The 27,067-nt window shown below is 44.9% G+C and overlaps 1 protein-coding gene across 1 annotated transcript in view; it reads left to right on the forward strand.

Annotated features, from left to right (window-relative positions):
* The first annotated feature begins 3,110 nt into the window (after positions 1 to 3,110).
* The window catches only part of EHD4 (EH domain containing 4), a 46,421-nt gene continuing 22,464 nt past the window's right edge, over positions 3,111 to 27,067 (forward strand). The window contains exons 1-2 of the mRNA XM_075844797.1: positions 3,111 to 3,592; positions 13,670 to 13,846. Of these exons, the coding sequence (XP_075700912.1) occupies positions 3,363 to 3,592; positions 13,670 to 13,846 (407 nt within the window). The 5' untranslated portion in view covers positions 3,111 to 3,362. The remainder of the gene's footprint in view (positions 3,593 to 13,669; positions 13,847 to 27,067) is intronic.

The raw sequence follows: 27,067 nt of genomic DNA on the forward strand, positions 1-27,067 counted from the left end.
AAAATTCTGTCAATGACGGCTAGTAATATATCAGCCTCTATTGATCGCATTTAAAAAATATCACTTTATGAAAATGGTCGACTACGGTATTGCTACCGTCAAAACGACAGAACCCTTGCACAACGGAGACAAACGGAAACAATTTGCATCGGATCCGTCACCATTGAAATCAATAGTGATTCAAATCGAAACCTATGTTTTCCGTTTGTTTCAGTCAGGGTTCCGTTCATGGGTTCCCCTGACGGAAAGCTCAGACGTAACCCCTGAACGGAGCCCTGGCGCAGATGTGAACGAAGCCTTAAATTGGTGCAGTATTGACTAATTTGGTATAGTTGTAAGATATAGCCCAGTGGCCCTTCAGCTGATTGCAAACTACAGCTCCCAAAATAAAGGGAGTTGTAGTTTTCTCTCAGCTGGAGGGTCATGGGGCTCACACTTTCCTTGGCCTTAATCAGGGGCTTAACTAGAGGTGCAGAGGTTACATTCCAACCTGGACCATAGGGCCAGAGGGGGCTCAGTTGTCACTACCAGATAAGGAAGTGCCAGTCTTTATAACCTCTGTACTGTGATATCACTTTGTTTACTGTCCTTGTATTATGATGGTGTGTTTATTATCTCTGTGTTGTGACATAAATGTGGACCTTAGCCGTTAGCTGTGACATCACTGTCTGCAATAATATGACTTCACAGTATTTTATTATCCTTGTACTGGGACATGTGTTTCTCATTTCAGTTTTGTGACATCACTGTGTATTCCTGCACTATATCACTGTAAGGGTATGTGCACACACACTAATTACGTCCGTAATTAACGGACGTATTTCGGCCGCAAGTACCGGACCGAACACAGTGCAGGGAGCCGGGCTCCTAGCATCATAGTTATGTACGATGCTAGGAGTCCCTGCCTCTCTGCAGGACAACTGTCCCGTACTGTAATCATGTTTTCAGTACGGGACAGTAGTTCCATGGAGAGGCAGGGACTCCTAGCATCATACATAAATATGATGCTAGGAGCCCCGCTCCCTGCACTGTGTTCGGTTCGGTACTTGCGGCCAAAATACGTCCGTCAATTACGGACGTAATTAGTGTGTGTGCACATACCCTAACTATTATTCTTGTGATGTTACTTCTCTATCATCATCATCTCTGTATTGTGACATCACTGTCTTTATTATACCTGTACACAGATATCACTGTTTCTTATCTCTGCATTGTGACTTCACTGTATTCATTATATCTGTACTGTGACATCAATGTTTATTATCCCTGTACTGTGACATCACTCTGTTTATTATCTCTGTTTTGTGACATAATTGTAATGGTATTCCTGTGCAATGACATCACTGTGTGCATTTTCAGAGTCATAAGTATATGAGATGCAAATAGGGTTGACACTTTTTTCACTCAAAGATACTGGCCGGGTAAAGTTTGTGTTTACACCTGCCAGTTGTTTTTTTTTTTGCAGGGATTTTGTGCAAATCACGGAAAAAAAAAACACCACAAAACTGGCATGTGTAAATACACACCAATATGGGTAAATAGTGGGTATAATTTGGGGGACATGGCTTCATAATTAGTGTGATTTTTTTTTTTGGGAGCAGGCAGAGTATATCCGGCTTCTAAATATGTTTCTGCTGCCTTACCCACTGAAATCTTCTGCCATCGCCAATCAAAAACTTGATCTAGTCCTGATGCTGCTGACGTTCCTAGGGCTGGGCAGCCTGGCAAAGGAGTAGTATCTAATCCAAATAGGAAGTAACGTGACTGTGTACACACTGTTTTATTATGCAAAAATACCAGGACTTGCTTTTGCCTATAAATATATATTACTGTGACCAATTTCCCAGTGTAAATACTGGCTGGGCCAGTGTTATGCTGGCCTAATGGCAACCCTAGGTGCAGAGGTTGCAGTCACAGTCACTGGGAACTGGTGCCTGAGGTGGCCCAAGGGTTCTTCAGCTATATAAGAGAAAACCATATAAATTGCTTGTAAAGTTGGAGGGCCATGTCAGGGTATATTCACACCTGGCAGATTTTTTTGCAGAAATTGCTGTGATTGTCCCATTTATCTGAATAGGAGTTGCAAAAATCCACGTGCTTGCCACCAAAAAAAAACAAACATTCAGATATATGGAACAGATTTTCAGTTGCAGAAATTTCTGCAACAAATCTGCTGCATGTGAACATACTCTTGCAGATTTTGCATATGGGTGTAGGAACTTCAAGTTACGCCTCTGGCATTAATTACAATGGCGTAGCTTTACTGGTCACAGCAAACACAATTGTAACCAGGCCCCAAAGCCAGGCAGACCCATGACCCCTGTCACCACGTCCTAGTAATTTGGGTAAAACTACACGTGCCCCTGTTACTACAGTAACTCCTCCATATACTTACCCTGCTCATTCCTGTCGAATCCTTTTCAGCTTCAGGCGCAGCGCTGGGTCATGAAGCCATTCAGTGTCAGGATGATGTTTACACCAGGGCTATGAGCCACCGTGCCTATTTAGCTACCCCTGTTTAATATACACATTAGTTATTCATTACAGTGTAACTAAACCTTCAACAAACTTCTGACATGTCATAATGACATGTCAGAAGTTTTGATCGGTTGGGGATTGAGCACTGAGATCCCCACTGATCGCTAAAACGAAGCGACAGAAGCACTCGAGTGAGCGCTGAGCCGCTTCGTTTCTGATTGGCTTTTTTCGGAAAGCCAATGTCATGTTTACGGGCCCATAGACTTTCTATTGAGTCCGTACACTGCTACATCGGCTAAGCCGATCAGAAACTAAGCATGTCAGTGCTCACCCGAGCACTTCTGCCGCTTCATTTTAGCGATCGGTCGGGGCTCAGTGTGGATCCGAAACAATCAAAACTTCTGACATGTCATAAGTTTGTTGAAAGTTTAGTTACCCTTTAAGTTCACACATTTTAGGGATGAGTATTTATTAGCAATGTTTTTTTTTTCTAGGAAATCACATATAATTATTAGGGAATTAATTAAACATTTGGACAACTTCCCTGGAAGTTTTGCAATTTCACATCACGTTGCAGTGACTCACAATGGCCGCAGGAAGCGCTGGAGAGTCACTGTGGTGCTGAAAGCGCTGCACATGACGTCATGGGCTGGGGAGATGGAGGAGACTGGCGGCTGGAAGTTATCGGGGCGGTGTCGGAGCGCTGCTTAGGTGACGTGTCGCTGTCAGGCGGGCAGTAACCTCCCTGCTCGTGATAACAAGGAAGTCGCAGCTCCTCAGCCCATGCCGACAGCAGCGTTCATTGCCTGACACCTGCAGCACATAGCGCTCCCCGGCAGCCGCAGTCACAGCTTATCTGCTGGTGTAGAGGAGAAGCCGCGGACATGTTCAGCTGGCTGGGGAAGGAAAGCGGCTCTGGCCGTTCACCTCAGGATGTTCTGCAGACGGTTACCGGCGGCCTGCAGTCCCTGTACACCGGGAAGCTGCTGCCTCTGGAGGAACATTATCGCTTCCATGAGTTCCATTCCCCCGCGCTGGAGGAGGCGGACTTCAAGAACCTGCCCATGGTCCTGCTGGTGGGGCAGTACAGCACTGGCAAGACCACCTTCATCAGGTAACGACTTCTTGTGTTGTAATGTGTGCCACCTTCATGAGGTACGCAGACCACCGGTGTTATGGGGTGCCACCTTCATGAGGTACGAAGACCACCGGTGTTATGGGGTGCCACCTTCATGAGGTACGAGGACCACCGGTGTTATGGGGTGCCACCTTCATGAGGTACGAGGACCACTTGTGTTATGGGGTGCCACCTTCATGAGGTACGAGGACCACCGGTGTTATGGGGTGCCACCTTCATGAGGTACGAGGACCACCGGTGTTATGGGGTGCCACCTTCATGAGGTATGAGGACCACCGGTGTTATGGGGTGCCACATTCATGAGGTACGAGGACCACCGGTGTTATGGGGTGCCACCTTTATGAGGTACGAGGACCACCGGTGTTATGGGGTGCCACATTCATGAGGTACGAGGACCACCGGTGTTATGGGGTGCCACCTTCATGAGGTACGAGGACCACCGGTGTTATGGGGTGCCACCTTTATGAGGTACGAGGACCACCGGTGTTATGGGGTGCCACCTTCATGAGGTACGAGGACCACCGGTGTTATGGGGTGCCACCTTCATGAGGTACGAGGACCACCGGTGTTATGGGGTGCCACCTTCATGAGGTAGGAGGACCACCGGTGTTATGGGGTGCCACCTTCATGAGGTAGGAGGACCGCTTGTGTTATGGGGTGCCACCTTCATGAGAGAGAAGTGTCCTTTCCTAGGACCTGCTTTGTTAAATACTGTAAATGGACCCATATTTCTCCATCTCTGTGACCCATAGACGAAGATTAATTGTAATGAAGCCAGGAACTGAGGTACACACTTGTCTACAATATGTAACTATGTTCTAAAAACTAGACTGGTACCAACGTGTTGTCATGTACATGAGGTAAACCTTCAGTCCTTGAGCGGAGATTCCTGGGCCGGCAGTGGTATGGACGCTCAGTCTCTGAGCATTGAATTCTATGTACCCAATACCGGCACCTATATGTGTAACACGACTGCTCCAAACCACCTCCATACTGGAGATCTTAGGCCCCATGCACACGACCGTATTTTTCATCAGTAATTACAGACCCATTCATTTCTGTTGGCCACGGACACTTTTCAGTATTTTTATTTATGGGTGTCCGTTCTTAAAAAAATGATAGAACCTGTCCTGTTCTTGTCAGTAATTACGGCATAGACTCTTCCACAGAATGTGCATCCGTATACCGTCCGTATTAACGGAAGCGTTGCTATGCAACATGCTGATATCGTTTGCATCCCCCTTTTTTTTTATGGATCCGTATATACTGCTGCAATACAGACCGTATTTACGGATGCAATACGGACCCCCTTCCATATATACGGATGCCTACGGATCCGTATTTACGAGCAGTATTTCGGGATAGATGAAAATACGGTCGTGTGCATGGGGCCTAAGGCCCCATGCACACGACCGTATTTTTTTTCCCTCAGGTAAATACTGGCCGTAAATACAGGCCCGTTGTCCCACGTTTTTAACCCGTATTTACAGACCCGTGCCCGTAAATACGGGTCCGTTGTCATCTGTATTCCACCTGTATTTACGGACCCGTAAAAAAAGGGGGCTGGAAATGTCACATGATCGCTCAGACGCCATTTTCTCTGCTTCTCTTTTATTCAAAAATTGAAATCCCTCGATGTTGCCTAGCTACGCTCCCGTGATTACGGGAGCCCCATAGACTTCTATGGGCTTCCCGTGCCATAATTACGGCCTGAAATAGGACATGTTCTATATTTTTCAACGGCCCGGGCACCTTCCCGTACGCAAACTGGAAGTTACCCGTGGCCAACAGAAGTCTATGGGCCTGTAATTACGGTCGTGTGCATGGGGCCTAAGCAAGTATTTACCACATGTATTATGTGCCACTACTGGGGCTAATCTACTGAAACTGGAGAAGTGAATTATTGCAGTTCCAAATACACCATACAGTTCGGTGCCCACGATTGCTGCCCATAGCCTTGGTCACTTTTACCTCCTGGTTTTGGGAATTGGGAACCTATTTTGTAGTTGTACAATTTATTTATTTTTATATATAAGCCTTCTTGAAAATATGGCATTTAATAGTGGGTGAGGTTTATACCACATCATTTGCACTTACCCTTGGTGAACACTACACCCTGGAATTAGTCTCTTTATAGAGTTAGGCCTTGTTCACACAGTGCAGATTTTCCATGCATTTTTCAAGCCAAAACCAGAATTGGATCCAGGAGATCAGACCTATAAGGATGTCCTTTTTTTTAGATTTCTAAAGTTCAGGTTCCGTTCCTGGTTTTAACTTTAAAAAAACCCAAAAAAGAAACCATGCAAAATCTGCACTGTGTGAACAACGCAAAGGCTGAAGTCACATGTGTTCTGTGCGGATTTTCTTTTAAAGCGCTGCGGACATGCTGTGGAAGTCACCCACTGCGGATTATGTGGCAGATTTGCTGTGTTTGGGTATAAAGAACACCGTCCAGTCATACTTCTGATGCTCATGAAGCGTTGGGGTATGTTCACACAGCAACGCCAAATACGTCTGAAATAATGGAGCTGTTTTCAGGCAAAAACAGCTCCTGAATTTCAGACGTTTTACAAGTGCACGCGTTTTTCGCGGCGTCTGTTACGGACGTAATTGGAGCTTGTTTTCAGTGGAGTCAATGAAAAACTGCTCCAGTTACGTCCCAAGAAGTAACATGCACTTCTTTGAGGCGGGCGTCTTTTTACGCTCCGTTTTTTGACAGCAACGCGTAAAATGACAGCTCGTCTGCACAGAACACCGTAAGACCCATTGAATTCAATGGGCAGATGTTTGGAGCCATTTTTCGGGCGTAATTCTAGGCGTAAAACGCCTGAATTACGTCCGTAAATAGGGCGTGTGAACATACCCTAACAAGGATTAGATGGGAAGACTGGTTGGTCTGCTTCATCGTGTCGGCTCTTTCGGGTGGTGTCGCACAATAATGTCCCTTGTGTGATAGACTGTTTTGAATGAGAAAGCCATATCCAAGATGTTGTCTTTTGGTTTGCAAATTTTGCCTATGTGTAGGTGGAGGCTTTCAGATCATGCTGGGATTGCTATTTCATTTATTATACCTGCATTAGGTTTTGATGCAGGTTTTGTATGTGTTTTTTTTTTTTTGATCAAGGACAGGACACACTTTTTATGGCGCATATATTTATTGCTTAAGTTCTGTTCCTGGCTTTAAAAAAACACATGCAAAATCTGCACTGTGTGAACAAGGTCTAGCTGGGGCATATTTTGTTGCTTCGTATGCTACTTCTTCTTTTTATTGAAGGAACGTCATTGAGGCGTATAAAAAAACAAAAAAAACCCTGCATCTTATTTTGTTAAAGGTGCTGGTGTTTTTTTTTGTTTGTGTTTTAGATTTCAGTAATTTTGTGCAGTTGCTCTGTGGATTACATTTCTGACTGTTACCAAGGCAAGTTTAACGCATGGCATCTGCTACCTGCAAAATAATAAACAACCGTTCGTTCACCTGAGAAATCAATCACAGATGGTTTCACAGAAAACATTGTGTGAATATACCCTAAACATACCCTAAGGTCTCTTTCAGACCCACTGCACACAGCCGTAGCTGCGTGTACGGTCCGTGATTACGGCACAGACGGGCTGCGGACTGTCACGCGCATTTGCGGTCCGTGTTCACATTAAAAAGTATAGGAGCACGGTCCGTAATTCAAAAAATAGGACGTCCTATTTTTTGCGGGTCATTTCTACAGCCTGAACACTTACCCGTAAATATATGGGAAGGTGTCCGTGGTCCATAGAAATGAATGGATTAGTATTTTTATCTGCAGTTACGGATCCGTCGGGCCCCATGCACACGACTGTAAAATCGCTCGTAATTATGGGCTCATTCATTTCTATGGCTGACGGACACCTTCCCATATGTCTACGGACGTCCTATTTTTTTCATTTTACAGACGGTGCTCCCATACTGTCACGGTGCGGGGTGTGGACCCACTGGGCCGTAGCGGGATAGCAGCTGGCCAAACAGGTATAATGCAATGTCTATAGTTCAGAAAGGCTACTTGAGTCAATGTAGACGGTAGCGGTGGATTCAGGCTAAGATGAGGTTCCAACAGTAGACGAACACCCGGCGGGGTGCGACACAATAGATGCAGCGGCGGGTACAACACGACTTCAACTCTTGACTACACAGAGGCACGGTAGCATGGGATACAGGGTACAGGCAGCAGGAACGAGTAAGGGTATGTTCAGACGACAGCGCAAAAAACGTCTGAAAATACGGAGCTGTTTTCAAGGGAAAACAGCCCCTGATTTTCAGACGTTTTTTGAGCAACTCACGTTTTTCGCGGCCGTTTTTGGAGCTGTTTTCGTTGGAGTCTGAGAAAACGGCTCCAAAAACGTCCCAAGAAGTGTCCTGCACTTCTTTTGACGAGGTTGTAATTTTACGCGCCGTCTTTTGACAGCGACGCGTAAAATGACAGATCGTCGGCACAGTACATCGTAAAGCCCATTGAAAGTAATGGGCAAATGTTTGCCGACGTATTGGAGCCGTTTTTTCAGATGTAATTCGAGGCGTAAAACGCCTCCAATACGTCTGAAAATAGGCTGGGTTCACACGACCTAACACTGGAAACTGGAAAACACTAGGAGACCATTTGCAATGACAAACTAAAGGTAACACAATCACGCTCAGGCAAGGATCGAGAGGGCAGAGCCCATTTTATAGTCCAGCAGCATTCTGGGCTAATTGCAGTATTCTGCAACTGTGCGTGTACTGGCCCTTTAAGGCCGTGGGCGCGCGCGCCCTGTGGGAGACGGAGTCCAGACCAGGAAGTGAGTGCCGGCGTCTCCCAGGAGGGAGATGCCACCAGGAACTCGCTCGTCAATGGACGTGGCCGTCAGAGGGTAAGTCAGGACGACGGTCCGCGGCCATAGAAGTTGAACATACTTTAATTGAAGCACGGCTCGTAAAAACGGATGGCTGTCTGCGGCCGGCCGCGCCTGGAATTACAAGTCGTAATTACAAGTCGTAATTACCGGCACGATCGTGTGCATGCAGCCTAATTGTGGCTAAAAATTACAGTCTTGTGCGTGGCAGGCTTTTTTAAATCGCAGTCTGTCGATTTAGGCTGCTAAATCGTTGCGGTTTCGCCCCCCCCCCCCCATTGAATTCATTGGGGAGTTAAAAGCCGCAACAGATCGCAAATGTTTGGTTTTTTTGTGGTGGAAATGCTACGATTCCTCAAAAAATCTGATCTTAAGGCTATGTTGACACGGGGTATTTTGCCGGAGGAATATCTGCCTCAATATTCCGTTTGTAAGTTTGAGGCAGATATTCCTCTCCCTGCACGCCGTTTTTCGCCCGCGGCCATTGATCGCCGCGGGCATAAAACAGCGCGAAATACGCTTTCTCTGCCTCCCATTGAAGTCAATGGGAGGTCAGAGGCGGAAGCGCCCGAAGATAGGGCATGGCGCTTCTTTTTCCCGCGAGGCAGTTTTACTGCTCGCGGGAAAAAAACGCCGACACCTCCCATTGAAATCAATGGGAGGCGTTTTCGGGCCGTTTTTGCCGAGTTTTGCGACTCTGTTTCCGCGTCAAAAAACTCGGCAAAATACCCCGTGTGAACATAGCCTAAGGGAGAAAAAAAACTACTTTTTCAAGTTTAAATTGAAAACCAAAGTCTATATTTACCCCCCTGGCGTTGTAATATCAATGTCTCCTTGTTCCCCCAGCTGTTCTCTGTTCATCCCGGGATCACGTTTCAGCCAAACGCTTTTTAAAATACAGGCGCTTTTTACGTATTTTCGTCTTGCTTTTTTGACGCATATAACGTACAACTATGTGTGTGTTTTTTGACGCGTAACTAGGACTCCCATTGATTATGGGAATTAGGTGCTTCTTCCTTTTTTTTTTTTTTTTTTTTATGTAAAAAAAAATGTTGTATGCTCTGAGACCCGAGTTCACACAAAGCGTAAAATACTGCGTATTTTCTGCAACAAAATTTGTTGCAGAACATCGGCATTGTAATACAGTAGCAGCAATTTAGATGCGTTGTGAACAAATGTCATCCATACGCTGCTTAAGAGCAGAAAAGAACGCTCATAAATTGACCTGCGGTGCAGAGTTTTTATTCTGCAGCATGTCGATTTATTTTTGCGTAAACGCTGCTTATTTGTTGCGGGTTTTTTCCCCATTTGAATTCAATGGGGAGCTAAATCCCACAACAAATAGCAGTTGCTTTTTGTGCAGCGGGTTCGCAATGATCACTCTGCAAAAAAACAGGCTTCAGCGGTCTCCTGGGATGAAACGCCATCCCAGGAGGCCGTTCTGCTAGCAGGCCCGCTAAGCGCTGCAGTTTTCCGCAGTGGACATCCCGGGCGAAAAACTGGCTTTTCGCACGAAATTCTCTGCAGTTAACAGGATACGCTGCTTGCTTTTATACAGCGTATCTGTCTCGTGTGAACTCATCCTAAAGGTGCTTTTCCATTGATGTCAATGGGAAGCTTAAATCATGTGTTTTTTTTTTGTTTGTTTTTTTACGCATTAAATACATGCCATGTGTCGGATTTGCTGCAGAAAACTATCCCAGGTACTGCAGGGAATTTTTGGACAAAATTGCTGACGCAGACACCAGATGAGGTGAGAAAAAAAAGAAAATTTTTAGCGCCTCTGGTCTTCTATAGCGACACTTCAGTGCTGACGACCTCCTGGGATGACTTTTTTTCTTCCATGTGACAGTTGCAGCATGTGATACCAGGTGGAGGAAGAGGGACACGCCGCTATGGAAATACCAGGAGAGGTCAGTATCGTAATGTGTGGGTACATTCACAAGAGGGTCCTTGCAGCGATTTTCATAATTGGCATAAAACCGTTCCATTTTAGTAAAAGCCGCAGTGATTTTTGATGCAATTACAAAAATTGCGTAAAAAAACAGACCCAAAACGGTAAAAAAAAAAACAACCTATCTCACATAAATTATTTGCTATAAATGCAGTGTGCACACAGCCTTATAAGCTTGTGATATTTATATCCGCAGTGAATGATGATGATGTGGCTGCTATTGCGCCATTGTCGTGAGGAGGGAATGAAAAAAAACCCTGCCCCCGCCATCATGTTTTCTGTTTTCCTCCTAGAAATTAAACTGGGAAAGTCCATCTATAAGCCTCCTGCACACGACTGTAGCTATGTGCACGGCAGCAGGGTGTCATCCGTGGGCTGTCCGCAATCACGGACCGTGCACACACAAGATGTGCAGTCATTTCAATGAGCCACAATTGCGGACTGTATGACATGTCCGTTTTTTTTGCGGCTCGTACTGTGGAAACCACGGTCGTGTGCACTGGCCCATAGGATAGCATGTGTTCTATACTTTCCTCGAATACGGCTCTGCAATTGCGGATAGTATGCGGCAGCAAAACTACAGTCGTGTGCATGAAGCTTTAGTTTTATTATTGAGTGGTTTTTCGCCCTCTTGATCCAAACTCGCTGCTGCCACCAAATTGTATTCTCTGCACTATAATTAGTCATATCCTTTAGACCAGGACATTTGACTTCAGATAATGCACAAAGCTGAAGATTGACACTTCCTCGGGTATATAAAGCCAGCGTTCTCAGGACTTGTTTTTTGCTGGTGAACTTCCATGCTCCTCTAGACAGGAATAGGCATTGTTAGTGCTTGACAGAAGTGAGGGGCTTGTTTAGATTAATGGAATAAGTATTTATTATAGGAAGACTGATCTCGTGTGCTGGAGTTCAGGATCAGGACATTTTAGTTCACAGGATTCTTAACGTTTGGTGGAGGAAGGTGAACTGCTAGATATGCAGTATAAACCGTTCCCTCCCTAAAGTGCAACGTCTGCGTTTGTGGTTCTTTATTTTTTACAGTCAAAGGTTACTGGGAGTTCATTGTTGTAGAGCTTTAGCTTGGGAGTTGCTACCCTCAATCATTACTCATTTATTCCTTCATCTGTTTCTGGGTGACACCGTTATGGCCACCGATTGCTTTGTGGAACAAAATCCAGGCTCTTGAGTTACCCCAAGCGATGGCTCGAATCATGTCAGTAGATTATGGTGTACACCACAAAGAACTTGAGAGTAAGGCTATGTTCACACGGAGTATTTTTCAGGCAGAATTTCTGCCTCAAAATTCAGTTTGGAAGTTTGAGGCAGATTTTCCTCTCCCTGCACGCCGATTTTCGCTGCGTTTTTCGCCCGCGGCCATCGGGCGCTGCGGGCATAAAACGCCGCGAAATACGCTTTCTCTGCCTCTCATTGAAGTCAATGGGAGGTCAGAGGCGGAAACGCCCGAACATAGGGCATGTCGCTTCTTTCTCCCGCGAGCCGGTTGTACTGCTCACGGGAGAAAACCGCCCCCGCCTCAAATTGAAATCGACAGGAGGCATTTTCGGGCCGTTTTTGACGAGCTTTTTGGCGCGGTTTCCACGTAAAAAAAACTCTGTGTGAACTTAGCCTAATGCTGGGTTCACACTGAGTTTTTTGCAGGAGGAAAATCTGCCTCAAAATTCCGTTTTGAATTTTGAGGCAGATTTTCCCTTGCCTGCACACCGATTTTTTTTTATTTTATTTTTTATTTTATAAGAAAGCGTATTTCGCAGCGTTTTATGCCCGTGATGCTCAATGGCCACGGGCGAAAAACGCTGCGAAATACGCTTTCTCTGCCTCCCATTGATGTCAATGGGAGGTCAGAGGCGTAAACGCCCGAAGATAGGGCATGTCCCTTCTTTTTCCCGCGAGCCGATTTTTCCGCTCGCAGGAAAAAAAACGCCTCCCATTAAAATGAATGGGAGGTATTTTCACCCATTTTTTGGCGGTGTTCGCATAAAAAAAACTCAGTGTGAACTCCTCCTAAGGCTGGGTTTACATGGAATGGAAATGCTGCAGATTTTTCTTCAGACATTCAGCAACAAAATACGCATATTGAAAAGGCTGATATCCGCAGTGAACATCCAGAACAGAATGAACATGCTGCAGTTTTGAAAATCTGCAGCACGATCTGTTTTCCGTGCAGAAAATGTTCAGCAGCATGTGGATGAGATGTATTCAAATCTCTTCCAAATGGCTAGGACTGTAATACGCTGCGGATTTTCCCGTGTGAAAAATCTGCAGCATTTTCATCCTGTGTGAATCCAGTATAAGGGTATAGTCACATGTAGTTGTGCAGTTAAAAAAAACGCATCTGAAAAAACCGCAACCACAAAAAATGCACTAAATCACAGTAAAAACGTATGCCGTTTTAACCGCACCTAAATAAATGTGTGAATAATACCCTACATGTAAATGTCTATCGATCACTCGTTTTCGGGGTTCAAAACTGGGAACGGGGAATGAATCGCTGCATGCATGAGACAGACTTGTCCTTCAGCCTTCCCAAACCGCTAAATGGCGACTCCTATAAGAATTTTCACTCCTTCCCATCCCATGACGTAATATTATATCGCAACTAGCAGGTTATTCATGCGACTTCCCGCTGTAACGGCCAGAATAAGTCCGGTCCGGACAATTTAACTTTTTAGATGCCACGGTCAATAGCGACAACAACACCTAAGGACTTTAACAGAGGGAAGGGGCTCTGTCTGTTACTGCGCTGCAATCACCATCTAGAGCGGTATTTGACAAAAAATTAGAACCACAATCATAGGAAAACTGCATGTATTATCATGCAGTCTCTGCTGAGGTTGTGGTATGGCTCCCAGTGGAACCCCAATTACATTGCAGTATTTACGTGAGATGACTTCTAGCTGCGTATATATATATATATATATATATATACACCTTGCCATGGTATGTATCTGAAGACTTTTTAGATTGTCATTTGGTGAGCTGCTGGGATGGCCTGTACGTTATACTGATGCTGCGCTCTCTGGTCACAGTTGCACTGACATGATTATTTTTATGTCTTCTAATTGTGAATTTAGCACCACAATTCTATACCCGCTATTCAAGTCTTTCCACTTCCCTCGCTGGTTGCTGCACAATACCATATATGAATAGTTCTGTTATCAGGATTCCTGAGTTGTAATCATTGCATATTAATAGTTTATTGTTCTCCCCTTGTTTCCCAGATACCTGCTAGAACAAGACTTTCCAGGAATGCGGATAGGACCAGAGCCCACCACTGATTCATTCATTGCTGTGATGTACGGCGAGCAAGAAGGGAGTATACCAGGAAACGCATTGGTTGTTGACCCTAAAAAACCATTTAGAAAATTAAACAGCTTTGGAAATGCTTTCTTGAACAGGTGAGGTCTATGAATAATACATTTTATTCTTTTTCAAAGTACAGTTTCGGAAGAATTTACAAGTAGGAGCAATTTGGCTTAGGCTTTGTTCACGTTTTTGTTTCGGAAACTGTTGCAAAAAAAAAAGCGCCTGGCATGTGGAAATGAGGGCTAATAGGATAGAGCAGGTAAGGTCAATACTGTTCCCCACAGATTCTCTCCCTCTTATCAGCAGAATGCAAGTGCCACTTATTGTTAAAGGGTTATTCCCATCTCCGACATTAATGGCATATCCACAGGATTTTCTAGACTGCTGCCATAACTTACATAGAAAAGAATGGAGAGAGCCTTGACAATGAGCGCTCCCCTATCCATTTATTCTGCACCTGGATCCAGCAGCTGCCTTACCATGGTGGTCAGGGGATTTACATTCTCCACATAGGTACGGGTACCTCCTGGAACCCACACCTATTTCACATTTATGGTACATCCTGAGGATATGCCATAAATGTGTAAGATGGGAATACCCCAATAATAAACAAATGTGACAAGTGCTTCCCCCCCCCCTTCTTTGTCACATGGGTCGGAACTCCCCTCCCACTAATTAGACATTGATGTCACATGTTAGCAAATAATGAGGAAGTCCCTTAAAGAGAACATTTCACCTCCCCAAACATGTGCAGCATGTTATAGGAAAGGCTTCACAAACCCTGTCTCACATAAAATTATTTTTCTAACTCCCTCCGTTATTTACATATCAGTGCAGTTATATTTGGCGCCCGATATGTAAATAAGCCCCTGAACAGTCAATGAGGCGTTTCTAACTAACTAAAAGGCAAGGGGGCGTGATGTCTTCACTCTGACACTGTCCAATCGGCTGCGGACAGTGTCAGGGCGGCTAGAGCTGTGTTCTCTCCTGCAGCCTGGCACTGTTCGCAGCTCATTGGACAGTGTCAGAGCGAAGACATCACGCCCCCTTGCTTTTTAGTTAGTTAGAAACGCCCCATTGACTGTTCATGGGCTTATTTACATATTGGGCGCCAAATATAACGGCACCAATATGTAAATAACGGAGGGAGTTATTACGTGAGACAGGGTTTGTGAAGCCTGTGAAGTTCTCTTTAAAGGACGGGTATTCCCGACATAGACATTTATGACCATGGGATAGGCCATAAATGTCTGATCTCCAGTATGGAGGTCCTCTGGCCCGCCTGATTAGGAGGCCCCCGCATCTAGACTGAGAATGAATGGAGAAGTGTGTGCGGCCCTCTCCAGTCCTCCTCATCCTCATCATCTGAGGTGGGATGGGGGCCAGCCGCCCATCTCTGTCCACGCCACTGTAAATGCTGCAGGAACATCTGAGAGAAGACGACACCCCAACTGAGTGCACGACTCCCACCAACACCTCCATCACTCCAGAACCCCGTACACCCTCACACTGGTGTGTTTCCTAGAAGTATCTGTTCCTGAAACCAGATAGTGTACTGAAAGCAGTTCCTAATATCCGTCCTAACTCTCTGTGGAAGTAGGGAGATGAAGGTTTCCCATGTGGCAAAGAACTGTTCCACTTGGAGTTCTTTTATGGAGAGACGACTCCATTCAATCCATCTTGAATAAGTACGAGAGTTTGTTCAGAAAAAGCTTAACCCCCTTACCTCACCAGGACGCACCGGTACATCCTGTATTGCAGTGCTCTAAGGTACCGTTGCGTCCTGGCTAAAAACTCACACTGTCAAAGGACAGGGTGACAGAACTGTGCCGTCAACTGTTTATGACCATTGATCGGCACAGTAAGACGGCAGGGGACCAATCGCAGCGGTCCCCGGCCGTCGATTGCTGTGATTGGTCAGTCACAGCAGACTGACAAATCACAGCTCCCTGAGACGGTGTATGTGATGGCGCTGGCTCAGCTGAGCCAGCGCTATCACCACCGGGTATCACCTGTCTGACACCCTGCTGTAACGGCCAGGACCGGAGCTAGGCTCCGATCTGGCCGATTAACTCCTGAGATGCAGCGATCAAAAGCGATCGTATCCAAAATGGATAACATCTGGCACCATTTATCAGTGCGACACTGGCCACATATCTATGAAATCTTATTTATTTACCGCATTATTATACCCTCTTATTATGCCCTGATGTACCCTCACAGATTACATATGCCCTCACATTATAAACTGAAATACCAGCAAAACCCCAAACAAAACTACCACTAAGCAAAATCTGCGCTTCAAATGCCGCTCCCTCCCTTCTGAGCCCTGCAGCGTGCCCAAACTGTAGTTTACGTCCACATATAAAAACTCTAAGGAAGACGCAGCAATTTTGGTTTGGGGGTTTGGTGGGGAGAGATCCATAAAGACATTTTGGACTAAATTGGAGTCCCTGCTAATGATTAAGTCAACGTGCTGGAGACCCAAAATTACCTGAAGAACCTCCTTGTAAAAGACGTGTTGTTCCTGGTTAGGGGCGTATACGTTAACCAATAAATAGGAAGTGCCCTCCACCGTGATGCGCAAGATAATGTATCTGCCTTGGGGGTCACTAATGGATTATTCTAGCTTGTTTTTCTAAAAAGGATCGCCTCTCTCCTCGAAGAAGAGTGCGAGTCGGAATGACATTCGCCCAACCAGGGGATCATCAATTTCCCATGGGTGCCCAGTCTCCAGTGAGTGTCCTGCAGAAATAGGGAGAGTCTCTTGAGGTGGTTAAGCACTTTCCGTCTCCTCAGAGACGTGTTTAGGCCTGCAATGTTTCATGATAGGAATTTTGAATGTAGTGATGTGTGATAAGTGTCAGGTGTCAATGTATGTGTGGTACTACTCCTGTGTCTAGTAGGAAGTTCTGGATCAGCAGAGATGCAATCCAGACGCCACTCCACGCGGTCCCAGCGAGCCGCATGTGTAGCCTAGATAGAGGTGTCAGCAATTGCTGGAGTCGTGCACCCAGGAGTCTGCAAGAGGAGAGAATACATCAAAGACCAGCAGTAAAACCAAAACAGGTGAATTAGATGAACAACAGTAACAGCAATCCAGGCTAAGAACAGCAAGGTTACTGTCAATCAAGCAAACTGAACGTTGTCTGCAACAATTCGCAACCGTGGGCTAACGTGCACATGTCCAATGAAAGTCGGGCATATTCCCTGGCAACACAGGTGCATATCACTCAGCATCGCGGTCCTCCAGGTGAAGCGGTCTCCGAGCCAGAACCGGATCTTCAAAAATGCGGATGCGGTCGCCACCTTTAACTCTCAGCCATGCCGGGAATAAAAGTTGAAAGTGAGTGTTCCTCTCATGAAGCAAGCGGCAAACAGGAGCCAAGAATGGGAGGCTCCTCCGTCTCCCCTACACACCGTGATCCCAGGGACGACCAGCCAGCGGTGCCTGGGACCTGGATGGCACCGATGTGCCGCAGATAAGAGAGGCCGTTAGTAGCCGATGCTAAAAGCGGCCATAGGCCATGCCCCGCCCTGGAAGTCTCCTCCATTCATTTCTATGCGAGTCAAGGAAAAAGCTGAGCACACCTGCTGGGTTGTTTCCATAAATCCGATAGAAATAAATAGTGTCATGCAAATGCATGGTCATCTCTTCATTCATCCTCCACTCACCAGGTGGGATGGGGGTCAGGGAATCCCCATTCTCCACGTAGGTGCTGGTTCCACCGCTGAGACCCGCACCTATCAGACCACTATGACTTAAATGTCTTTTAATTGGGATAATCCCTTAAGGGTAGGGAAGACATGGGCGGATATGCTGCGTAAAAGTACACTATCCGTCCTGGAAAGCCCAGGGAATTCCGCCTGAAAAACTTGAACCAAATTGTGGTAGTCTTTTGGGCGGAAGGTTCGCTGCAGAAATACTGCAGGGAAAAAAAAAGTTTATACTTGCCATCCAGGCGCTATCATGGCGACGCGTCCCTCTACTCAGAGTACAGCCCGGCCTCCTGGGATGACTCTTTAGTCCATGTGACAGCTGAAGCCTATGAATGACATGGGATGAAACCTCATCCCAGGAGGCTGGGCTGCACTCAGAAAAGAGGATCATGTCGCTATGACAAAGGCCGGGTAAGTATAAGCTTTTTTTTAAATTAATTTTTAAATAAAAAAAAAAGTGTGTGTGGCGGAATCGCAGCATTTCCGCTGCAAAAATCACAGCACATAACTTTGTTGTGGGTTTTACCTCTATATTGAATTCAATAGGGAATTTCAGCAGCAGAACAGTGATTCAGCCCCATAAACTGACGTGCTGCAGATTAAAAACCCACACCACAGGTCAATTTATGAACGGTTTCTTGGCTGATTATTTTCCACTGTGTGTAAGTGAGATTTGTTCAAGCCTCATCAACTCTGCTGCTACTGTAATACGCTGCGGATTTTCTGCAATGAAATCAGTTGTTGAAAATCTGCGGTGAATTGTGTGTTTGCATGTTTGCGTGTGCATCATGGTAAATGTAAAAATGATTTTTACACCGTTCGAAAATAAGCTGACATTTAGGAAATCACCCGATGAGGAGAACTTTAGATTTGCTGATGCAAGATATAAGAAGTGAAAGTGGGTGTAATGTGTGGGTGTCGGCAAACCATATACTTAGTTGAATGTAAACTACCAAACTTTGCCAGCATGTTTTCTCCATAGAAAAGGCTGTAAATAGAAACCATAGCGTCGCTTGCATAGGAGTAGAGGTTATCCAGCTACAGATTATGGTACAGGCAAATTAATATGCCTATCCTATTATAACAATCGTTGGTTCCCACCATGGATTTCTGAAACATATAGTTCATGCTATGGATTTCAAAATTGACAACATGCCTTAAAATCCATTCAGATTTTCTCTGCCATGTGTGAATGGGATTTTGCTAAATGTGGTTAAAGGGGTTGTCCCATATTTATCATGGATTACGTGGGTGGGTCGGATTTGCCAAAGCAAGAGCCGCTCTCTCTGCTTTGGCTAATAGAGGGTGGTTTCAATTGAAGTCCCCCAGTCTGACATAACTATTCTATAATATCTTGTTTTGAGACAACCCCTTTAATGGTGTATATATTGCTAGTTATGTGGTATTACAAGTGTGGGGTATGTATTGCCGGGTATGCCAGTGATGTCTAATTAGTTCCCAGAAGTCTCATGCACCACAATCCACATCTCGGTCCGAGTTACAGGTCTGCTGAAGATGAGTCATGAAATGAGAATTAGCAGCCATTATTTACGGTGGCTTCAGTATATGTCAGTCAGGTGATAGCTGGAGTGCAACAAACGTCACCACACTGAAACCTTACTCTCTGTACATGTATACAGTAACTAGAAACTGCCCCACTTCTGTGTTTGCTGTCAGTTTGCTTTGTGTTAACCTTCTAAGTCACTGCATATGTGTATTGTGTAATGAATGGTATCATAAAGGCCCTGTTAAAAGGAAAAAAAGTGTGAAAATTCAGCATCCGAACGAGAGAACTGTATTAAAAACAAAACAAAAACATGTCTACTTCATTTAATCCTTGTGTGAATATTTCGCAACAAACCTAGCAACTTTCACAAAAGCTTCCACTAGGGAAGAGTTGTTTCACCATGTAGTCCTAGCCTGAAAGTCTATAATTGGACATCTGTCACAGGTAGTCCCAATAATTTATGATGTTCACAGGATAAGTCATAAATGGCAGATATGTGCGGGTCACACCTCCTGTGCCCCTGACCTAAATTCGCAGATTTATTCTCTCCACTGAATTTTATGAAAATTACACGAGCGGCTCTCGCCATTTGGATTCTAGGGATTATGGAAAGGGCCTAGCAAGCAGAGGAGAAACCTGTACCTGTCAAGCATTTATTTCATATCCCGAGAATACGCCATAAACGCGTAAGTTGAAAACTCCCCTTCAAACTAAATTGCGCCTGGGAGTTTGAGGATCACCTATAAGGCCTCATGCACACAACCGTAGCCATATGCATGGCCGTGATTTTCGGGTCGGCCGGCCGCTGAGTGTCATCCGCGAGCCGCTCGCAAATCGTGGTCCATTATTTTTTATGAGCCTGGACCGCAGAACACGGCCGTAATAAGACATGTCCGTTCTTTCTGCGGACAAGGCTCCTGGGCCATGCACGGACCGTGGAAACCACGGTCGTGTGCATGGGCCCATAGGAATGAATAGGGCTGCAATTCTCCCGTGGATTTTCTGGGGAATTGTGGCCACAAAAGCACGTTCGTGTGCATGGGGCCTAAGGCCTCATGCACACAACCGTAGCAGTGTGCACGGCCATGATTTTTGGCTCGGACGGCCGCACAGTGCCACTCGCAGGCCGTGCACATGGTCGCGTGCATTCCTTTCTATGAGCCTGGACCGCAAAACACGGCCGTAATAAGACATGTCCTATCCAGTCTCCTGGGCAAATCACGGACCGTGGAAACCACGGTCTTGTGCATGGGCCAATAGAAATGAACAGGACCGCAATTCACCTGCAGATTTGCGGGTGAACTGCGGCCGCAAAAACACGTTCGTGTGCATGGTGCCTAAGACATTTTGTTTCCAAGCTGAACAAACACAAATTTTCCAGTCTGACATTGTGAAAGTCTTACATTTCCTTTTTAATTTGGTGTCCTTTTTTAATTTTTTACAATGTGGTGTCCAACTCCTTACTAAGGTCATGATACCAGAATTTGGACTTTGATACCGATACTTTGTGTAGTATTGCGATACTCGATACCAAAACGATACTTTGCCAACAATAAGAATAAAAAACAGTTCTTCAGTTTTCTGACGTGTGGCATGTGGTGTGATGAATTTTGAACCTCCATGTGCCTCACAGAAATAGTAATTAACCCCATCATGTTCCTCAGTCATAATGGACAACATTGGGTTAATGTCTGAGGTACATGATGGAGTTAATTACTATTAATGTGAGGCACATGGAGCTACAAAAGTGAAAGAAAGCAGTTTTTATTTTTTCTATAACTGCATAAACATCATAAATTACGCATACATTTTTTTTATTCGCATCGCGACATTACCGAATGTGTGTATTTTATGTATTGAGGCTTATTTTAATGTTTATGATCAAGAATGTGTGTATTTTTTTTTTTTTATTCATTTAACATTACTTTTTTTATTTCTTTTTACTTTTTTTTATTTTGAAACTTTAATGTCCTGGCATAGATCTATAGACTGATAGTACACAGGCAGTTAGGACATACCTAAGTATACCCTAACAGGAAATATAGTCAGACAGCCCTTGGGTCCTTCAATTTACCCTGGGCTGTCTGCCCATATATGGTATGTCCCTTGATCGCGTCACTGGGTTTTCCTGTGATGCGATTCAAAGGTCACCCCCCCTTCTCGTTTTCCCCTTGAATGCTGCGATCAGCTTTGATCGCAGCATTCAGGGGAATGGCGGCGGAGATGAGAGGTTTCCATGATCTTTCTCCACCGTTAGAGCGCAGCTGTGTAATACAGGCATTTCCCCACTCCTCACAACTGCGCGGTCAGCATGAGTAGATGCAGCCGGCGCTGCACTAATGAGCTGCAGCGCAGGCACTGAAGACAGGGAAAATGTTTTGTTTTTTTTTGCAGTGCGCCCGCCATGTTCGATCTTCAGTGCCGGCGCTCATTAGTGCAGCACTGGTCGCATCACATCATTCTGACCGCGCGCACACTTGTCAGGACTCTGGAGCCGGGCAATGGTTGTATGCCACAGCCCCGCTCTAACAACATTCATGTGTTACTGTACTTAGCTGTGCGGTAGCACAGATGTGTATCGAAATACATGAATTAACGGTATTGAACCGTTTGAGCGTGCACGGTATAGAAATTTCGATGCATTGTGCAACCCTACTCCTTACAAGAGATTTGTAGTTTAACATTTTTTTTTGCCCTGTGAAAGATTATATATTATTTTGCAGCTGCTGCTTGGTATTGAGTGCTCACAGTTCCAATATCCCAAAGTACTCTCTACATGTGTTTTCCTAAGTAGTGTTACATTTATTATATAGCCGATTATATTACTATTCCTGTCGCCTAGATGTAGAATTTGCCTTTTATAAACATTAAATCGTTTTTTTTTTTTGTTTTTTGTTTTTTTTGGGTAAAAGCTGAACATCGATTTGGAAGACACTCGCCTATCCACCAAAGTTTCAATTTTCTGTTTTCCTGTTGATTTGGAGATCTGTGGGTTTCTTCTTTCAAACGGCTCCTAGTTCTTGGAAATGTTTGCATGAATTGCCTGGGAACCTTTACAGAAAATTATAGTCCGTTCTATTCTATCTTCAAAACGTACACTCAACTTACCATTACATCCAGACATTCACTAGGTACTAATGTATAATGGGGTGCGCTCTTCTACTGCTAGTGGGAACCTGGCTTAATATTTTGTATATAATTTTAAGTTTTAATATATTTATATATTTTATTTTTTCCTGGATCCACCTAATTCCTTGTTTACATCTGTGTCAGTGTTTCCATTGTTCTGCTCCGCTAGAGCAGCAGAACAACGAAAATACCGGAAGAGTCTGTTCCATTGGATGACTGTCCTCATTGTCGCCCGATGGAATCCATTGACTTTATCGGATTCTAAGGGAGGTTTCCGTCATGATGTTTGTCTAAACGGAAACAATAGCGCAGCATGCTGTGCGCCCCTAACGGAACTGAACTAGGCCTTATATGCTTGTTGGCATATGTAGAGCACTATTTGTCTAACAATTTGCATATTTCAAGAGATTTCCTTGTACTCACTAACTAAAGTGCCAATCTAAAAAACTTTTCCTAGTGACTGTTCACTTTAAAGAGGATCGGTCACTAGTTTAGTAATATCCAATCTCCTACCTAATCTAATAGGCGCTTTCACCCTGATAATGTTAGTAAAAATTGTGTCCCAAAACTTTTATTATTTTAAAAGTTATGTGCTTTTTTTTCTAAATATGCAAATGAGGCCATACTAGCCAAGTAGATGTGAAGACCATTGATTCTCCTGAGGTGGAGCTAAACGTTTTGGGACACCATTTTCACTAGCATTATCTGTGTAACAGCACCTATTAGATCAGCTAGGCGGTGGGACACTACTAAATTAGTGACAGCTAATGTTTTTGCTCACTAAAGTGTGAAGAGTTCCTTATATATAGATGGCCACTCCGGCAGTCAGATGCACCGTTCCACTCTGTTCTCCGTTATCTGCAACAGTCACGGGATTAGATCCGCCCCTTCACTGGCAGTCAGTGGTCCCGACCACCCGTCTCTGTGCTAAACACCACCCCAGTGGTCAGCGCATCAGACCATACCAAATACATCTTCCTGCTTGCGAGCGGCAAGATGTAGGGGTTTCGTGCTGCACGTGATTTAATTGACCTGCTCATTGGAATGCCCCCTGAAAGAAGAACGGAGTAGCATGATCACACGACTGGCACTGATAACGGTGGAATGGGGCGGAAAGGTGCATCTGACCACCGGATCAGCGATCTATATGTTAATTTCTCTTTACGTTTAAATGAGCAAAAACCTGTTCTTAGCTGGAAAACCCCTTATAAGTATAGACAGTGCAACTGTAAAAACAATCTATTTTAAAGGGGTTCTGGATTGGATAATCTCATTGGTGTACCTCTGCTCAAAGCGATTTTACAGGGGTCTTTCTACTGGGATTTGTTTAAGGTGAGAAACTGCGATAAACTAGCATTAAGGGGGGGATCTATTTACTCAATGGATGTCCCTCCTATCACTTTCTTAAATTTCTAAGAGCTGATATGAACGTGATTTATTTCTAGTTGATTTAAGGGTTGCAAGTTGTGGACCCCAGTAGCGTACCTCCAATGAAGGCAGACCACACTTCTGCTAAGGGGGCCCAGTGGCGAGGGGGCACCCACATTACAAAATGTAGGTAGTGACATGGTGCTGGAAGTTGACAAGGTGCTACATTCTTCGACTATCAGACAGAGAACAAGTATTTGCACATTCCAGTACCAAGGCTTTTAAATGGTTTTACCTTCTGCTGACCTTGGAAAGGAACAGTCTTTAGTCACTTTTGTCCTTCGTTTTTTATAAGTTCTGTGATACATTCTTTTAATTCTAGGAAATATTAGTCCTACCAGCGGGTGATTCTAAGAATCTACTTGGCTTGTAACTTATAGGTCGTAACTTCCTCATTCGCGGCAACAATTTTCAAAATGAGGTTGTCAAAAAACCATGGAAATGGTTAATAAGTCAGTTGGATGGCTTAATGTTTTTAGCAGAAAACCTGTTTTGAATTGGTCTAAAGCAGGGGTCTCAAACTCGGCCGGGTAAGTGGGCCGCATATAGAAAAAATGGGAAGTTGATGGGTCGCGTTACTTTCAAATTTGATACAATACAAAATTATTGTTAATCAATTAGTTATTTGAACTACTATAACACTATATTACTAGAATAATAATACTACATTACTAGAATAATAGCGCTAGGTTTAAAATTTGAGATATTTCTCCACGTGCTTATTTCAACAATCCAGCGTTCCAGTTTAAGTGTTGCTAAATGCAGTCCGGCGGCTCAGCACACATGTCAAGATTGGGCAGCCTCTTTTTAGATAGTGCCCTCTGTGGATGCTGCCGCAGTGCCCTCTGTGGATGCTGCCGCAGTGCCCTCTGTGGATGATGCAACACACCCCTAGATGAGGCCACAGTGCCCTCTGTAGATAAGGCCACAGTGCCCTCTGTAGATAAGGCCACAGTGCCCTCTGTAGATAAGGCCACAGTGCCCTCTGTAGATAAGGCCACAGTGCCCTCTGTAGATAAGGCCACAGTGCCCTCTGTAGATAAGGCCACAGTGCCCTCTGTAGATAAGGCCACAGTGCCCTCTGTAGATAAGGCCACAGTGCCCTCTGTAGATAATGCAACACACCCCTAGATAATGCCAGTGTCCTCTTCAGATACTGCCACACACCCACTTGTAGATAATGCCACAGTGCCCTCTGTAGAGGCTGCCACAGTGCCCTCTGCAGATGCTGCCACAGTGATGTCAGGGGCTTGCTCAGAGCTGGAGTCCCGGAGCAGAGCCACTTCTGGCACTCTGCCTGGGATTCCAGCTCTGCTCTTGACATCACTGTCCATATATGGACAGAGATGTCAGGGGCAACCCCAGAGCTGGAGTCCCAGGCAGAGCGCTAGTAGGCTCTTCCTGGGACTCCAGCTGTGCTCCTGACATCACTGGGACTCCTGCTCTGGGGAAGCCCCTGACATCATTGTCGATGTATGGACAGCGATGTCAGAGGCTTCCCCAGAGTCCCGGAGCAGAGCCGATAATAGCGCTCTGTCCGGGACTCCGCTCTGGGGAAGACCCTGACACACTGACCATATATGGGCAGATATGTCAGGAAATTCCACAGAGTCCCGGAGCAGAGCCGATAATAGTGCTCTGCTCGGGACTCCGGCTCTGGGGAAGCCCCAGACATCGCTGTTCATATGTGGACAGCGATGTCAGGGAATTCCAGAGTCTCGGAGCAGAGCCGATACTAGCGGCTCTGTGTCTTGCGGGCTGCAGATGACAGCCCCAGGGGCCGCATGCGGCCCGCGTGCTTGAGACCCCTGGTCTAAAGCTATAATAAATTATATTTAGATTCTATAAACTTTTGGTAAAGTTAGAGGACCATTAATTTGGCTGCCAGTGCAGCGCCCCAAAAGGTTGTTACCCAGTTTTCTAGAAACCGATGTAACCGTGAAATGCTGAGTAGTTCTTTGAGTTGCCCCCTTCTTCTGTAGGAGCGGCAGAACTGCTGAAGTTCAGTGCCGTCAAACCTACTGTATCTCACTGCGTTCTGCTCCAGACACATGCACTCCATTCATACAGATATTCGCACTGCATCCAAGGGCAGACCGCTCTAGACACTACCTTCAGTGTGTACCTCCAGATAAATGCTGTGACATACTGCTCCAGTCACGTGTACTGTACCTGCATACATTTCTCCCTAAACACATGCGCTCGCCGTGCACCCGCATACATACATATTCTCCAGAAACATGCAGCATCGCCCCCACCAAACCCGCAACATTTTGGTGCCATCTGCTTTAAAACTTGACCATGCAAATATAAACATTCTGTTCACTTTACATCTATTCTTAGGGCTTATTCACATGAACGAGTGAAAAAAGGCTATTTTTCACTGCCTATTTGCACCCGTGTGGGACCTGAGTTCACAGGTCCCTCAAAGACGAGTCTATTGAGGGATCCGTGAAAACAGGCAAAAATGGGACATGTCCTGTTTTTTCACAGCCCGTTCACACGGTCCGTTAAAACAAAATGACCGTATGAATATCCCCATAGAAGTGCATTGATATTAATGCAGCCGTGTGATGGCCGTAAAAAAAAAAAAAAAAAAAGGAAGAGTATCCCGTTAGTGTAAGTAAGCCCTTACATTGTCTTCATTTTTATGTATGTGGTGATGGAGGGCATCAATGAACATGTTCACTCACTTTAGTAAACCGTGATATAAAGTTTAAATTCCAGGCCATCATGATACTTTCAATAGCTTTCTAAATGTACTGAATGTTTCTATAGATCAATGGTCAGAGAATGCTGGGAGTTGTAGTTTTGCAACAGGTTGTAGATTACTGATGTAGAAAATATTGAATCTTTGCTTTGAAAACCGGTGCGGTGTCACATTTTGGTTATTTTTATTTTGTGTTTGAGCTTATCTCCTGGTTGGCTGTAATGTCCTTTTCCTGCATCCATCAATAACTGGTAGCACATGTACAGAGGAGAAATCTATATTACTCAATGATACTGTAATTGATGTCTAAAAATAGAAGTGGTTCAGCAGGGCGTGAAAATGGTGTTCCTCAAAAATATCTCCTTCCAGTAAATGACCCTGTATGAGGCCATGATTACAGCCGATTCAAGACAACTCCACAAAATCAAACATAACCCAGACCTGCGCTGTTACAATCCCTTACTGGCTTTAAAATAAATTCTGGACATACGAGCCTGTTGTGCTAATGTTATTATGTACGGTTCAGATTACGTCGTGATTTGCTGCAGGGCTGTTACTTGTACTTGTGTAGATACCCTCGTAGGATCCAATTAATTTGTTAGTGATCTTACTTCCATTTCTGCATACCTAGAGTCCACAGCTTGTAAAAATGCAACCTATAAGTAAAATGTATGTAAATGTTTCCGGAGGTTATCAGAACTAGACATGAGATAAATAATCATGGGACATACAATATTCTGGGCTTCCCGTCAGCAGTCCAACTGACAAACACTAAAGTCATCCTCTGAAATTCCTGGAAACCTTCATTCCACTTCAAAC

Source organism: Rhinoderma darwinii, chromosome 12, assembly GCF_050947455.1.
Source record: "Rhinoderma darwinii isolate aRhiDar2 chromosome 12, aRhiDar2.hap1, whole genome shotgun sequence".
Classification (NCBI taxonomy): domain Eukaryota; kingdom Metazoa; phylum Chordata; class Amphibia; order Anura; family Rhinodermatidae; genus Rhinoderma; species Rhinoderma darwinii.